General features: G+C 43.3%; 1 protein-coding gene across 13 annotated transcripts in view; it reads right to left on the bottom strand.

The window, feature by feature from the left end:
- EML6 (EMAP like 6) overlaps positions 1-16,709 on the bottom strand; it is a 268,042-nt gene that overhangs the window by 64,773 nt on the left and 186,560 nt on the right. For all 13 annotated transcript variants that reach the window (XR_008306182.1, XR_008306181.1, XM_053245913.1 and 10 more), the window contains 5 exons: positions 12,406-12,533; positions 9,398-9,539; positions 8,376-8,528; positions 6,493-6,624; positions 1,205-1,293 (listed from right to left, as the gene is read on the bottom strand). Coding sequence is in view for 11 of the 13 variants with exons in the window: in XM_053245913.1 (XP_053101888.1) it covers positions 1,205-1,293; positions 6,493-6,624; positions 8,376-8,528; positions 9,398-9,539; positions 12,406-12,533 (644 nt within the window). In the remaining 2 variants the exon portion in view is untranslated. The remainder of the gene's footprint in view (positions 1-1,204; positions 1,294-6,492; positions 6,625-8,375; positions 8,529-9,397; positions 9,540-12,405; positions 12,534-16,709) is intronic.

Here is a 16,709-nt window from a genome sequence, read left to right as displayed (position 1 = left end):
TGTGGCATAGAATTCCATAGATTAATTATGTGCTGTGTGAAAAGGTACTTCCTTTTGCCAGTCCTAAATTTCCCAACCTTCATTTTCATGGGATGGCTCATGGTTCTAGTGTTGTGAGAGAGGGAGAACAATTTCTCTCTGTCCACTGTCTCTATGAGCATGTCACATCTATGTGCATGTCACATCCTCTAGAGAATTAATTGTCCCAATACCCCTGTCAAATAAAAAGCATCACTATTTCCACTGACAGAAGAGCAGGCAAATACAACATATGGAATTCCCAGGTCTACAATGGGGTTGCACACAAACACCCATGTAGATCAGGGGCTCCACGCACCAAAGAAAAAATTTATACCACTGCAGGAAGTTGAGGGGGCAGTTAAAACCCAAAGGTTCTCCTTCAACAAAGCAAACTCAGTGGCTGGTATCCTGAATAATGCAGCATAGGCACTTTGTGAAATGCATGCACATTGTTTAAGTGTTCCACTATATCAGCAGCGGCAATAACGCATGCAAGGGATGAATTTTGCTGATCTCCCCTTTGCCTGGAAGCACCCTGTGCAACATGAAAAATATGTCCCCGAGGGTTGCACAGCCCTCAAGGACATATTTGTGTATTGAAAGGCTACTTCCAGGGTCAGGGGAGATTAGCAAAATTTGGCTCCACCCCATGAGCACCAGTGCTGAGTTAGTGTGGAATGCTCCAGCAGCACTAGCATTTCTTCACAAAGAGCTTGTGCTTGGTCACTCAAGATGTCAAGATGACCGCACACAATACCAATTCTTCAAATATCCATATTAATGTGACAGATTTTATTATTCTGAGATACATGAGATAAAATATTTTATCTACTGGGGTGTTGCCTTAATCCCATGAAAAGAAAAGTACTTCCTCCACTCATGCTAGGCTTATGGGAGGGAGATTCAGGCATAAAATAGCTTAAAGAATCAGACTGACACAAGTTGCATCTGGCAAAGAGAGACAGGAGACCAAATATAGCATACCATACATCAGACACCTCTTTTTCTACCAGAAAGTAAGGAATAAGAAGAGCAAGGAATAATAATTATATATACAAATTCACTTATAAAATATTCAGTAATAATGATTAATCATCATCATCACCACCACCACCACCACCACCACACAAGTTCAGTTAGTGACACTCTTAATCATTCAAGAAACAGCCAGTTTCCTTCCTACCTCAGTGGGTCTTATTATATGCCTCTTTCCTCTTGGCGCTTCAAAAAAAAATTGTTCTTTGGCACCAGAATTGACCTGCAATAGCTTCCCTTGATCATAAAGAAATAGTGCATTAGGATAGACTCAACCATTTCTCTGTCTGTTAAATTAAGATACGTTACGACAAAGAAGTCAGTTTTAAGAAAAAACTAAAAACTAGCTATTGAGCACTTAACAATGATGCATAATTTTCTACAAATGAAAATGAACAGAAAAGATGCCTTGGCTCCATAAAGGATGAAGACAGATGTAACATTTTTAGAGCAGTCAAGCTGTTCTGAAAGCAACCTTGTATTCTGTACAAGTGTACTTATTCCCTTCAATTGCTGAGCTTGGGGTGGGGGATGGCTCTGTAACTTTGAAGCTGGGTGTGCACGTTGGTTGATTGGCTACCTCCCTGTGGGGTCAATAACTAACCTCCCTCCACCTTCTTGGATCCCTCTCGTACTTGAGAGGATAATAAAGACTGACGGCTGAGCCAGTGTTCAACTTACTGATAGGAATGTCTGCCATAACATTTTAATTGTGAAGATCGATTCCTCAAATTACCCCAGTTGTTCTGAGCAGTTCAATTTGGAATAACTTTTAACAGACCTTTGGGATGTTGTATCTTATAACGTGGAGAAGTTTTGTTTTCTGGCTAATAAGATTCGGATAAGAAATGCTGAAAAGCAAGAGATGGGGTTGGATTGAACAAAATTTTAGATTATTATAATTTATGGAGCCCTCTGTTTTATGAAATGGACTGACTGTTTTATGTTTTAATAGTTTATTACTTATTTGACCATGTTTGCTTTTATGTATTTTCTGTTTTGCTGGTCGAATGACCAGAACAATAAAGATGATGATTCCTCAAATGGCTCTTTAAAATTTTGCTCGGGACACTTTAGCCTGAAGAAGAGGAAGCCTGTAGCTTAATGACAGGGCACATACTTTGCATGAAGGAGGACTCGAGTCCAATCTCTGCCACTTCCAGGTAGGACTGGAAAAGACCCCTGATCCTGGACAGCCTCTACCAGTCAGGGTCAACAACAATGAGATGGATGGATCAATGGTCTGAATCTATATAAGGCAACTTCCTATGAGGGTTGCAGTGTAAGCTCTTTGGCATTGTACTGTACAGTGCTGAGAAAAAGTTTGCGAACCCCCAAGGATGGTCTTAGCACAATTCTTATTCAAAACGTGATTAGATCCTAAGCGGATAAGAGAGAAAGGTAATCCTATTGAATAAGTAACCCAGGCAAAAAGGATTCAACAACAAATATCCTTGTGTGGAAAAGTATGTAAACCCTTCATTCAGTAACTGGTGGCACCTCCTTGAGCAGTAATAACTGCAACTAAACATTTCCTGTATCTGGTGATCAGTCTCTCACATTGGCTGGGAAGAATCTTGACCCATTCTTTCCCACAAAACTGTTTCATCTCTGTGATGTTTGAAGGCTTCCTTGCATGAACAGCTTGCTTCAGGTCTTGCCACAACATTTCAGTATGGTTTGGGTGGGGGCTTTGACTTGGCCACCTCAAAACATGAAATCTTTTCTTCTTCATCCATTCTGTGGTAGATTTGTTTGAATGTTTAGAGTCGTCATCTTACTGCATGATCCATTGGACAGAAGGCCTGGCATTGTCCTCTAGAATTTTCTGATATGCAGCTGAATTCATGGTTCCATTAATGATGGCAAGTCATCCAGGTCCTGATACAGCAAAGCAGCCCCAAACCATGATGCCTCCACCACCATGCTTGACAGTCAGGATAGGGTTCTTAATTTGGAAGGCAGTGTTTGGTTTTTGCCAAACAAAATGTTTGTGATTTATTTATTATTTATCTATATTTATTTATTTATCCACTACATTTCTAGACTGCCCCATCCAAAGGCTGTGCCCCATCCAAAGGGTCCAAAACCCCATCTAAAGTTTTAAAAAAACATAAAAACAAACACCATTTTAAAAACACACTGCTTAAAACAATATTAAAACAGTTCAGAACCATTTAAAACCAAATGAAATACTTAAAAACAATTTAAAAACCTTGGAAGGCCAGGCCAAACAAGTAAGTTTTTAGGGCTCTCTTAAAGGCCAACAATGAGCGTAAATTATGGATATTTGCCAGGAGCGCATTCCATTGGCCAGGAGAAGGCCTGGCTCCGAGTTGCCACCAGTCGCCACCAGACAGTAACTGGAAACCGACTTCTCCGGATGACCTCAACATGAGATGGGGATCATACAGAAGAAGGCACTCTCTAAGGTAGCCTGGACCCAAGCTGTTCAGGGCTTTAAAGGTAATAACCAGCACTTTGTATTTTGCCTGGAAACATATCAGTAGCCATTGCAACTGTTTTAAAACAGGCATAATATGGTCTTTCCAGGTTACCCCAGAGACCAGTCTGGCTGCCACATTTTGAACTAACTGAAGTTTCCGAACAACGTACACAGGCAGCCCCACGTAAAGCACATTGCAATTGTCAAGCCTGGAGGTTACCAGTTTGTGGTTGTCTCTGAAAAGTTCAATTTTGATGCATCTGTCCAGAGCACATTATTCCAGAAGCCTTGTGGGTCATCAGATGATCCTCGGTGAATTTGAGCTGGGCAGCAATGTTCTTTTTAGAGAGCAGTGGTTTCTTCCTAGCTACCCTCCCCTGAACACCATTCCCATTCAGTTTTTTTCCTGATGGTGGATGCATGAACCCTCACATCAGCCACAGCAAGAGAGGCCTGCAAGATCTTTAGATATTAGACTGGGGTTCTTTGTGACTTCATGGATAATTTTACAGGTTGCTCTTGGGGTGATCATGGCAGGATGACCACTCCTGGGTAGACAGTCTTCAACTTTTCCCATTTGTAGACTGTGTCTGACAGTGAATAGAGGGAGGCTGAAATGCTTAGAAATCGCCTCATAACCCTGTCCAAACAGATGAGCATCAGCCACTCTTTTTCATAGGTCTTCTAGAATTTCTTTTGATTGTAGCACAACTGTCACAGTGCAAACCTAACTCAGGACCTTTAGGACCTTTGAAAGGATGCCCAAACTCAGTCAGACAGCTTTCCTATGTAGGTGGTTAACTTGTTACCCAATCAGTTGGGCACCTGCTGTGATTAGCCCATTAATTGTGCTCAGGACACTAGGGGTCCACTTACTATTTCACACACTGATCAATTATGCAAGGGTATCATGTTGATTCTCATTATTCTACTTGGGGTTCACAAACCTTTCCTCAGCTATTTGCCTTCATCCTTACTGAGAGAAGAATAAGTTTCCAGTCATTATTTCTCAATGATAGTTCCATTCTTATCTGTCTGCAGATCTATGTTTTCCTAGAACAAGATTTGACCAAAGTACTACATTTTCGAGTGAGAGAAATCTTTGCATGGGGTTAACTTCTTAATTGGCCTCACTGGCTGGATTGTGCCCAATACTTTTTTAAAAAAAAAATACAAAAAAACCCAACTATACAAGGCTATCTTCTATATTATCCATCCATCCATCCATCCATTCAAATTATATGCTGCCCTTCCTAAAGTGGCTCAGGGCGGTTTACATTAAAATAAAAAACACATAATAAAACAGTTGAAATCAGAAAACATTTAAAGCAGATTAAAATCAAAATTAAACCTAGATATTATTAAAAGCCAGGCTAAAAAGATGGGTCTTTAAGGCTCTCCTGAAGGCCTCCAAGGAAGATAGTCCTCTCATAACCATGGGAAGTGTGTTCCACAACCCAGGGGCAACAACTGAGAAGGCCTGATCCCAGATTGCCACCAGATGAACTGGTGGCCCCCGAAGATGGACCCCTCCTGATGGTCTAAATGAGCAGTGAAGATCTTGTAGAGAAAGGCGCTCTCTCAGATCACCCGGACCTAAGCCATTAGTGTTATGCTTTTGTGAGGAAAACTAGATACCATCATAATCAGATGATGCCTAACCTTGAAACAATTCAAGGCAATGTAGCAAGACAGCTGAACAATGCTTTTAGATAGCTGTAAATGCCCAAAGAATCAAAGCTTTGCTGTACAAAATGACGTTAACTGTATTATCTGGGGATCACAAGCAACAGAAGAGGATGAGGAAGAACTCTACTATCACATGTAATAAAAGAGTGGTGGCCCAGCATCCTCTGTGACATCATATGCAGCCATTTACACCAGCCTGAAAAGGTAAAGTGCTCCATCAAGTCAATTTTGATCCCTGGCGCCCACACAGCCCTGTGGTTTTCTTTGGTAGAACACAGGAGGGGTTTACCATTGTCTCCTCCTGTGCAGTATGAGATGATGCCTTTCAGCATCTTCCAATATTACTGCTGCCCGATATAGTACCAGCAAGGATTCAAACCAGCAACCTTCTGCTTGCTAATGAAGCATTTCCCTACTGCGCCACTTAAGGTGACTTAAGGCCACTTAAGGTAACCAGCCTTACTGATACATATTTTACTTCCTTGCCCTCAAAAGCAGCAGACTCACCTAGATCAATATTGCCCAATCCACAAAACATCTGTTTAAATTTTTGCTCTGGATACCTTAACTTGCAGAATCAATCTTGCAATCTGAAAGCTTTCTTCATGCTTTTGAAATACTGTATTATGTTGTTCAATAAAACACACTATTGTATTTTACTTGCTTTGTACTTCTATTTCCCCCCAGCTATATATAGATGATTATTGTTCTACAGGGTTCTTTCAGACTTGCAAGTGTGTTGAGAAGAACATGCAAATACATTCTAGGCAAGAGTTTATTCAACATTCACACTCTCCCACAGACTTCTGTCATCTTTTCCAGTGGGATTTCACACACAGATCAGATGGCTTGCCAGCACGGATTTCATGTGATTTCTTGCTGGCCAGCTTTTGCTTTCCAAGATAACTCACCACTTTTCAATACTATTTTCTTGATGAATGGGGAAAAGAGTGGGTTTGTTTCAGGTGGCACTGAAGAAATCACTGAAGGTCCCTGTTGGTCATCTGAACTATGTGTGAGATCCTACTGGAAAAGATCCTTGCGGAAGTATGTGGACACTGAATAAGCTCTTGCCTTCAACTTACTCTCTTCAATGTGCAGTTTATTGCCATCTGGTGGAGCCTGCAAGAGTCCTAAAAAAGGCGTTACAGAGCTATGGTTGTTTATTAGGACTACTTTTTCTCTCTCTGGTCAAAGTCACTAATCAAATCAGTTTCACACAGGCTTTGTAGTGCTTCAGAAACCTGCAAAACCCGGTTTGATCTGAGAGCACAGTGAGGTAGATATTCAGGGCTTTTTACCTCTTGAATCCCAGTCAATGTGCGTGATATAGCTGGATGCTCCTTTGCAGATGCCAACTCTCTTGCTGGTAAGCACATTATAAATATCTACGAAATTATCATGGGAAGCCACTGCCAAGTACTTCCCCGAATCTATAAAAGAAAGGTATCAGAGCAAGCACAGGTAAACATGGCAAGGCAGTTGCAATGGTTTTCTTTTTATGTGCCTTGCAGATGCATGGGAAAACTTCTACCAAGTTCCTGAGTTATGAAATCAGTCCTGGGTTGCTTTGCTAAATGGAAATGCTAGTAAGAGGAAAGATAAGAAGAGACCAAAGGCCCACTCATCCCAGCATTCTGCTCCCCACAGTGATCATCTAGCTGTCTCCAAAGAGGCCACAGTCAGGGCATCAGGATTTCAGGGCTCCTGAAAGCAATAGCCCTCTCCTGCTGTTACTACTCAGCAGCTGGCATCCCGGCGCATACTGCCTCTGAACATGGGAGGTTCCACATAGCCTGTATCCGGTCAAAACTCTACAGGTTTGTCCATACACACTCTCATCAAAAATAAAAGTTAAATAAGGAAAGGCTAAAATAGTATGTAAACAATCAAATATACACAAATATATAACACGCATATAAAACTCTCATATGATAACAAAGATAAAACTCCCAGTACACAATAACCATTCTCAAAATAGGCAATGAACAGCTTCAGAGATTTTAGGTCAGTACAACTTGTACTTGTACTGTACTTTTGTACTGTAAGTTGCACTGTACTTTTAGGTCAGTACAACTGAGAGGAGAGCTGGTCTTGTGGTAGGAAGCATGACTTGTCCCCTAAGCTAAGCAGGATCTGCCCTGGTTGCATATGAATGGGAGACAAGAAGTGTGAGCACTATAGGATATTCCCCTCAGGGGATGGAGCCGCTCTGGGAAGAGCAGGAGGTTCCAAGTCCCCTCCCTGGCATCTCCAAGATAGGGCTGAGAGAGATGCCTGCTTGCAACCTTGGAGAAGCCACTGCCAGTCTGTTTAGACAATCCTGAGCTAGATGGACCAGTGGTCTGACTCGGTATATCACAGCCTCCGATGTTCCTATGTAACTGCCTTATAATGTCCCAAGGGAAAAATGTAGGGGTGCTTTATCCAGGCAGAAAGAGGCTCTAAATTGGTCCAGCTGTTTTGTTTTATATGGAGAATAATTAAGCAATTTGCCCAACCAAACACATTTCAACCGAATGCAGGTCTTCTTCAGTGGCATTAATGAGAAAATTGCATTTCCTTGGTAAGTAACAGCCCTCAAGTTTTTACTGGAAAAGATTTTGCTCCTGAAACATACACTGTTTACAGAGTTCTGCTTTCCATGAAAGCACATTGTAAACAGTGTATGTATCACTGTTCAGATGCCCAGCAGGGACCTTGCACAATATTTACTGCATCACCTTTCTCCCATTCACCAAAGAAAATAGCAATTCAAAAGGGATCGATTCTTTTCAGAAAGCAAGAGCCGGATTGTGCTGTGAAAATGGGGCAAGCTCCCTGATGGACATTTGAACAAAGCATGAGTTCTCACTGGGAAGGTGGGTAGAAACCTGTGTATCGGAGATGAGTAAATTCATGTTTAGAATTTGCACTGAAGCATTTCACATCTTGTAGCTTACTGACATCTAGAAAGTCCTGACTACAACAAAACCCATGTAGAACTGTTACATAGGAACATAAGAAATTGCCTAATACCAAGCCAGGCCAGGGCAGACCCTGCTTAACAAAGGGGACAATTCATGCTTACTACCCACAAGACCAGCTCTCCTCCCATTGGAATATTCAAATAAATATTCTAGCAAACAATTGCCTAAGACCAGTCCACTCCTCCTTTCATTAACCATTCTTGTTTCTTTTGCACCTCGAGAAAATTTGATGTCAGAGATCATTTCCTTCCTGTGATGGAAAGAGAGCATATCTTCAACAGTATCAGCATTCACCACCAGGAAACTCCCATCATTCAGCCCTATAGCCAAGGCTTTCCCATCAGGGGAGAAGGCACAGCACCGCCCACCTAGAAAAGACATTCAGAGAGTTTCTGTTTAAAACTTGGATGCCAAAAAAGGCCAAGAAAGGCAGCAGTCAATACTCAAATAAATGCCTCCAAATTAATTATTCCTTTGTGCAAGTACTGTAAAATAGAGGGTATTTCATACATAACATCAACTACATTGTAAATTGGAGGCAAAATATTACCCTGGTATTTGTCTGACTTCATCTGTACTATTAACAAGATTCAGACTAATGGGATTCATTACCGCAAGTACTCCTTTTTATTTATCATAGAGACGTGGATACACTTTGAATATCTGTAGTTTCCTTCTGGTATCTTATTTATATCAGAAGGAACTACAGATACTCAAAGTGTATCCACTTCTCCATGTTTATGCCAAGGCCCAGAAAGAGAAACGCTCAAATCTATTCGTTGCCAAAAATAAAATACCCCTTTTTTCAGATCAAGCAATGCCACCATGCAATATAAAACTTTCAAGAGTAAGAGCTACACAGAACTCCTCCTCTGGCTGGATGGTGAAGGGGAAAAAAATGAAGGAAACAATAGTTGTTTCTAAGCGAAGGCAACTTGATTACCTTTATTTATTTATTTATTTAAACTTCAAATGTTTTCTGCTAAGAGGAGGATGAGCTAGTGGTTAGTAGTCCAGAGGAATTATGAGATAATGGTTCCACTCTGACCTTTCCAAGGATGCAACCCACCAGTCAGGTACTGTGAACTGCCAAGCATTTGACAACCCCCCTGCTGCTGCAGTTCGAAGAAGAGAGCAAAATTGAGAGATTGATCCTGCTCCTGATGGGCTGCCATAAGCATTGTCATGCAAGCATAATGCATTATATTAACAGCACATATAACTAAACAAGGATCACCTTTTTTGAGCTTTCTCACAGCCAGCATACGGTGTTGGGAGGAAAGTTCCCAGATCCTCAGAGTTTTATCATCACTCACTGTTGCACAGATAGGCAAGAGAGGGTGAGCTGCCAGACCCCAGACCTCCCCTTCCATATGCCCCTGTTTGTACAGGGGAAAAAAGAGATTTTAGAAAAGAAGAAAGTTGGTACAATTGTGTTCCACGTCCAAGATTAGTTTCTAATGAGCATCTTCTGTGGCATTGTTTACTCTTTCTAAAAACTATCAAGCACCTGAGCCTCCACAACTCTGATTTGTTCTCCCCTTTCCCCACCTGTATACTTAGCAAATCTTCTTTTTTTTTTTGCAGGGGGAGGGGGTATATGAGATAGTCTATTTAGTACATCTAAATAGTATTGAGAAACTGAGTTCCTGTTCTCTCTTTTTCTTTCTCTCATTGTCTTTATTAAACTTTTTTTTAACAAATTAGCACAACAGTTCCAACACATCGCATATATTTTCAAGATCATAAGCATATTGTAAAAAATAAAAACAGGTATTGAACTGCATAGCTTAATGAAATTATAACAAAAACATCCCTAAGAGCCTTTCATCTTTCAATTTCACTCCACCTCCCTTTTATTGTACTGTGTCCATTTCGGTTTAATTGTTTTGTTATTTCCCACTTTCCCTTTTCACATATTTCTGTGTCATTAGCAAATTGCTGTTTTCCTGCCAAGAGCCATAACAAGCTGTTGGGAATTGTGCTTAGCCATTGTCCTCCTTTATGCAAGGAGGAAAAAAAGAAGGAACAAGGTGTTTTTAAGAGTGTGGACTTTGACTCGGCTTTGCGTCCTGGGGTGCTCCATTTGATCAGAATTGTAGCAAGGTTGGAGTGGGCCCTGCGAAAAATATCAAGATGGGCCCCTGCTCTCACCTTCTCCCTTGTGAGGGGGAGAGCAAAAAGCAAATGGTCACCCAGCTGGAGGGCCCCTCTCTCGCAAGGGCCCAGGGATATCTGTCTCCAACCCCACCCCTTGTTCAATCATAGCTACACCCCTGCATTTATTTATTCATTTAGAATACCCGCATGTTACTTTTCAACCAAAAAAAGTTCTCAAAGCAGTGTCTATAGCAAAAGAAGTGAAGTGAAATGAAAAGATGGTTCCCTATCACCAAGGATCTCCCCTGTTTCAAGGGAGACATCAGCACACAGCCACTGGAAAATACCCTGCTGGACTTCATAGGGACAGTTGCTCTCCCTTGCAAAGTATAAAAGAATCACCACTTAAAAGCTGCCTCATTGTCCAGTTAGAAGGAGTTTTTTGGTTTTTTTAAATAAGCACTGAATCTTGTCACTACCTGTGCGGATGAGAGTCCTTACTTTCTAACTTGTACATTTTGCAAACAAACTGTGCACCATTACTCAAAGCTTCAAGGACTGAAAGGACTCTGTTGAAGAGACAACAAAAGAATTGTGTGGCACCTTAAAGGCTAACAAATTTATTTTGTCATCCTCCATCAGAAGCATGCAGAGTTATCCTCAGTGAGCAGGTACATTTATGCATGAGGCACAAAAAGATAAGAAGGAAAAAAGGTTGAATGGGCTATGGGCTGCATGAGGTGCAGTTTGGACCCTTAGTATGTGGAGCTTAAAAGTTAGCGATGTATACGGTACTTACCACTTACTTTTAAGCTTTACATAATAATAGTCTCAAACTGCACCACTTCTATTCCTTAGGACTTTTAAATCTTCTCAACACTTCGTGCATGTGATGAAGTGGGTTCTGGACCATAAATGCTTATATCAAAATAAATCTGGTAGTCTTTCAAGTGTCAACTTGTTGTTTTTGCTAGAGGACTCAGAATCACTTTATTTTGGTCATTGGCCAGACAAGATAACATCACATGAATACATTTCGAGATTTGCAAATAATATAACAGAATTTGGCCACCGAATTAGAAATTATAGCATTAAAATTGGACAGCAAGAAATCAAGATAAAAGTCATCAGTATGTCCAGGAATATTCTTCAAAATTGGTGAGATAAAATTTGTACGGATATCCTTGTAAAGGTTACAAAATAAAATTACATGGGCGGTGGATCCTATAGCGCCTGAGCCACAGGGGCATAAACGCAAAGAGTATGGGATCCCCTTAAACTTTCCCTTTAAAACAGTGGTGGGGAGAGCATTAAGTTGAGCAAGAGTTAGGGCACGCCTAAATTTTGGGAATAATATGTTACTTAAGTAGCAAGACTAATGGCACGTCCACACAGATGTCAACATCCTGACTAAAGAAGCACGAGGGTTATGTGAGAAGCAACAAGGTTGCTGCTGAGTTGACTAAAACAGTGCAGTCACTCATGTGATGGGAGGCACTGAAACACTCTCACTCAATGGTGTCCCAAAAGCATGCTTGCCAACATCCTAACTGATGAAGTGTTGGTGCTCCATGAGATGCTCCAGTGTTGTGGACAAGTTCAAGACTAATGCAACCCTGGTGCTTTCAGGGAAGGGCTAACTGAGATGATTTCCCTTTCCCCAAGGAAGTAATCTGTGTCACCTGAAAATATGCCTGGGGGCTGTGTAGCCCTCAGGCATATATTTCTGGGTGACACAGAGGGCTTCTGGGGAAAGGTGAGGCAGTCAAAATTGGTCCCTCCTCCTGTGCAAGTACTGATGTCAAATTAGTCAATCCTGCCCATACAGTAGCAGCACACCTCATGGCACACTGGCACTTCATTAATTAGGATGTCAGCTACCATATCTAATGTGGAAGAACTGTTGCAATTCCATGTGTGATTACAAGTGGAAAAGCAACGCCTGGTTGGCATTAGAAGGAATACATCTGGAAGAGCCCCAACATGGCTCCTTTTCAGGAAGTTGTCACCTCTGCTGAAAGCATCCAGCTGCAAAGAAGTAGAGAGGGAGGGAAGCATAGACTTTAATTTAGCAACCCAAATCAAATATTACATAGAAGTGAGCAATCACAGACATGCTGGGTATCCTGTGCCTCTTTTCTGTACCTGCACAAGCAGAGTCATGGGGCCACTTTTATCAATTTCAAGGATCTCTCCATTTTTTGTTCCCACCAGTATGTGTCCATGACCTAAGGTGATGGCACGAATAGATGGGTTGTCCTCCAACAGCAGCCCTGGAAGAATAGAGGGGGAGGGGGGGCACATGTCTTCATTTGAATGTATTTCTGAACTTTAAAAAATTTAAACCACAAAGGACGACAGTATGCTGGTGTTATAATTTCAATATACTGATATTATTTCAATACAGCATCTGTCCTGTAAATAATCAAGTGCACAGTATTCACAAGAGTTTCTTCCATGCTGTAATTAAGCTTACAAAAATAGAAACCACCTTAAATTGTACCACGTAGAACAAATGGCTCTATTTATCTTCTGTTTTGCTATTCCAAGATGAGACTCAATTTTTCTACCAATTTGTTGCCTGGCTGTCCTCCTTTCCCAGCCCTTACATAAACAGTTAGTTTGACTAAACATGTCACACACCAGATTTTTCTTAACCAGTCTAACATAGTGGAGTAGCACTTTGTTCATTTTCACCAATAATTAATACAGGGATGTAGTGAGACATTTTTCACTGGTGGAGCAGCAACAAACCTTGGAGGGTGGTGATAGGCTGAAGATTGAAATAAAATTGCATATGGAAGGGGCACCTGTCACTACACCTTTGAGTTAACCTAGAGGCTGTCAGTAGATTTCTTAATTTTAAAACAGAGAGTTTTCCCTATATACGGCAATTTACACTGATCCACAGACCACTTGCTATACAGCTTTTTAAAATGACCCACAATTTAATGGGAATTATAGGGGAGGGAGTATTGTTATATTTATAATGACATGCATACTCTCACTTTTCTGTTATTGTGTTAAAACTGAGTAATTATATCTATTTTTGTTTTACTGGGTAATAACTAGTTTTTTTTTAAACACAAGTTTTATGCTCAGTGTGGTTTACAAAACATTGTGAAGGCAAACACTGCTAAAGACCAATCTGCTACAGTGTTTTGCCCTTGTGGTGCTGGCCTCCTGGAAACTGTCACCCATGTTCTGCTATATTGTTCTTTGTATTGGGATGCTAGAGAAGAACTTATTTCCCCTTTGTTACTCAAATTTCCTGGGAGGTGCGAGCGTTTTTATACATATTACTGTCTCGCGGATGTAAGCTCTGAGATTACAAAAATTGTAGCAAAATTTTTTTATATTGCCATTAGGTTAAGATCTCAATTAAGTGCTTAACTGTGGAAGCTGTTTATGCTTTTTAAACGATTTTTTTATGAATGACTGTATTGTGTTTTATTGTGTTTTAGTATTGTTGTATTGGATATGTTTGTTATTTCTATTTCTGCTGGCCAATGGCTGTAATAAAATTGATGATGATGATGGTGAAGGCAAACACAATGGCTGCATTCAGACATACACTATAACTGCAGTTAACCCTGAACGGAGTTAAAATTCCTAACTCCAATTCGCGCCGCAGACGTACAGCAAACTCCCATTAGCCTAACTGGTGCTGAGGGAGAGGGGAGCCCCGCCCTGCTGCTTGGCCTTTCAGCCTGATCCCAGCCAGCTCTGTGGTCAGACTGTGGGCAAAGCGTCACCGTACCAGCCGCTCGGCCGCTATCTCCAATGGGGCGTGCCGAGTGTGATCATGCATTTTGGGAGCACCATTGCCCACCCTTGGCAGGGAAAGCACATTGAAAGCCCTTTAAATGCCCTGCAATGCCAGTGCCAGCACCGCTTCTGCCAGCCATGGCACCACCGCTCCCCCCAGATGGTCCCACGCCCTGAAAACACCACCAAACTCCAATTCCTGGAGGTTCGGGGGCCCGGAGGGGGACCACTTCCAGTGCCGGAGAGAAGAGGAAAACACACATTCACTAGAATGGGACATGCAGATAGGGGAGGATAAAGGATGCCTGGGGATCTGCCCCACCATGTCCGGGGAAGATATCATGAGGGGAGACCCCGACATAGCTCTCCAGACAGACCCATCACAAAGCCACTGCAAGCAACTTGCTCCCCAGTAGGCTATCACTCTCATAAGAAGGTCAGTCTACTGGAGATATATGTCTGGTCCATGAAGGCATTATCCCCACTCACGGACTGCGAGCTCATGATCTGAGCCACCCACCAGTGGCGAAGGGAGGCTGGCGGTGGCCCATGTTCGGCCGCCACCGTGACTTCTGGCCGTGCCCACTGTGTCTGACATCAGATGGGGGGGGGGGGCTAGCCACGCCACCCACATCTGATGTCAGATGTGGGGGTGTGGTCTCCCTCCCAAACCGGGCCATGCAGCCCCGTTTGGAAGGGAGATCGGCCCCGCTTCATTGGCAGTGAAGGCAGGAGCAGCTCTCCCTGCCTTTAAAAGGCAGGGAGAATCACTTTGGCCATGCTGCCAATGCAGCGTGGGCTGATTTTGGCCCCAACTGGGAGCAAAATAATGCCCCCCCCCATGTCTGACATCAGATGTGGGGGGCACATTTGGGGCTGCGAGGCACAGCCCCTGGGGGTATCAGCCCGGGTTCTTTGAACCTGTTCGCCCAATGGTGGCTCTGCCCCTGATGCCCACTTCACCCCCAGGAAATACAAGGAGGCCCTACTCTAGCGGGACCCCCAACTATCTTTGTTGAAAAATATAATTTTTAAAAAACCCAACTTCCCTCTCCCCAAATCCCTCTACAGCCTTGCACATACTCCAGAGGGGTACACACCCACCCACCCACGTGCCATAGCCTGGCTGCACAAAGGACTGTGGGGTGGGCCAATGGGACCGTTCATTCACTCCAGTTTTTAAAATCCTGGGTTTGGTCCGTCTGTGCGCAGATAAGCAGACATGGGAAATTACAGGAGAGAGCACTTTCCTCTGCTCCCTCAACCCTAGATGGCAGATGGGTCAACTGCAGGGGCTGATGGCAACAGTGCATAAGGGCGAATGGCCAGGCAGGAAGGAGGCTGTTTTCCCAGGCACCTTGGCTGCTGTCCCCAGGAACAGGAAAGCAGTCTGCGGGAGACCCCTGTCTATCGCTTCCCAACACAGCTCGACTTAGACACTCTCATGAGTGGGCATAGTCTGCATGGCCATTTAGTGGCCACGCTCATCATCATTTAGTGGCTACGCTCATGAGTAAGGCAGGGTTGCAACCATCCCTTGGGAAAGTGCCTGGACCCCACTTCCCCACCCTTTCTTTGTAAAAAAATAGAACAGACCTCCCCACAAAAAAATCTCCCCAAACTCTTCCCCTGTTCAGATCTGTAAGCACCCAGATGGCATCTAGACTCCCACTTTCCCCTTTAGCCTAGCACGTGCGTGGTGTTGGTGAAGGGCTGGTCACTGGCACGGACCTTTGAACCCAATCAAATCTCTCGGTTCCATGTCCGTCCTCCTGCCGTATGTGGATCTGCAGGTGTGGGGATGGAACGTAGAGGTGAGCCCCCATTCTCCAGACACCGCTGGAGAGTGGGATGGCTGTTCCAGGGTGCAGGAAAGGGTACACCTGTGCACATGGATGTACGGGTAGGCAGGGGGCATGGTATTGTGACAGCTTGTCTGCGGTCTCCAAGACTAGGGATGTGTTCCTTGGGATAGCACTCCCTGCGGCTGTGAGCCAGAAACCATCCTCGCTCTATTCAGAGAACCCATGGCCTGACACTCTTGTGAGGGAGATGTTCGGAGGAGAAGGAGATGTATTATCCTGTTGAATCAGCTATACTTTATCCAGGCAAATCACTTCTTTCCTCTCTGCTCTGATGGTCCCTCTCATAAGCGGTCCAGGGGTGCCCCCCTGGCCTGTCACTCTCATACCTGGCCACTGAGCCCTGTGCCAGGTGGCAGGATCCTTTAAAAAGGATCTCAGTTGACCCAAGAGTGTCCTTAGTGACTGGCCCTGGTCATGAGCAAGCCTCTGGGGGCATGAACCCCCCAAAGTGGAAGGGGCTGGGACCCGCTTCCCCACCCTTTCTGTGTGAAAAATAGAACTTGGCTGCTCCAGCTTTCCTGCTTGGGTCTGTCTTTCAGATCCTGCTAATAGCACCTCCACACAACCTATTTGCATGGAAGGTGAGGACAGTGGGCTGCAGAGTAGACCATTCCAGCAATTTGAAATACCTGGGCCAGGGCCAGCATTGTGGTATGTGTAGATCCCAAGGCATGGAGATTCCCAGGAGTAAAAAGCCCTGGTTTCCAGCCTCCCCGGGATGGCTGCATCGCCCATTGGGGTGGCAAAACCGCAGTTGTCAGCAGCGAAGCTTAGAGAAAACCTCAGGTTCTAATTAGAGTTTGGCAAACTGAAGTT

The sequence above is a fragment of the Hemicordylus capensis genome, chromosome 1 (genome assembly GCF_027244095.1).
Source record: "Hemicordylus capensis ecotype Gifberg chromosome 1, rHemCap1.1.pri, whole genome shotgun sequence".
Classification (NCBI taxonomy): Eukaryota; Metazoa; Chordata; class Lepidosauria; order Squamata; family Cordylidae; genus Hemicordylus; species Hemicordylus capensis.
Note: the sequence above shows the minus strand (reverse complement) of the source record. Positions and strands in the feature narration are given on the sequence as shown.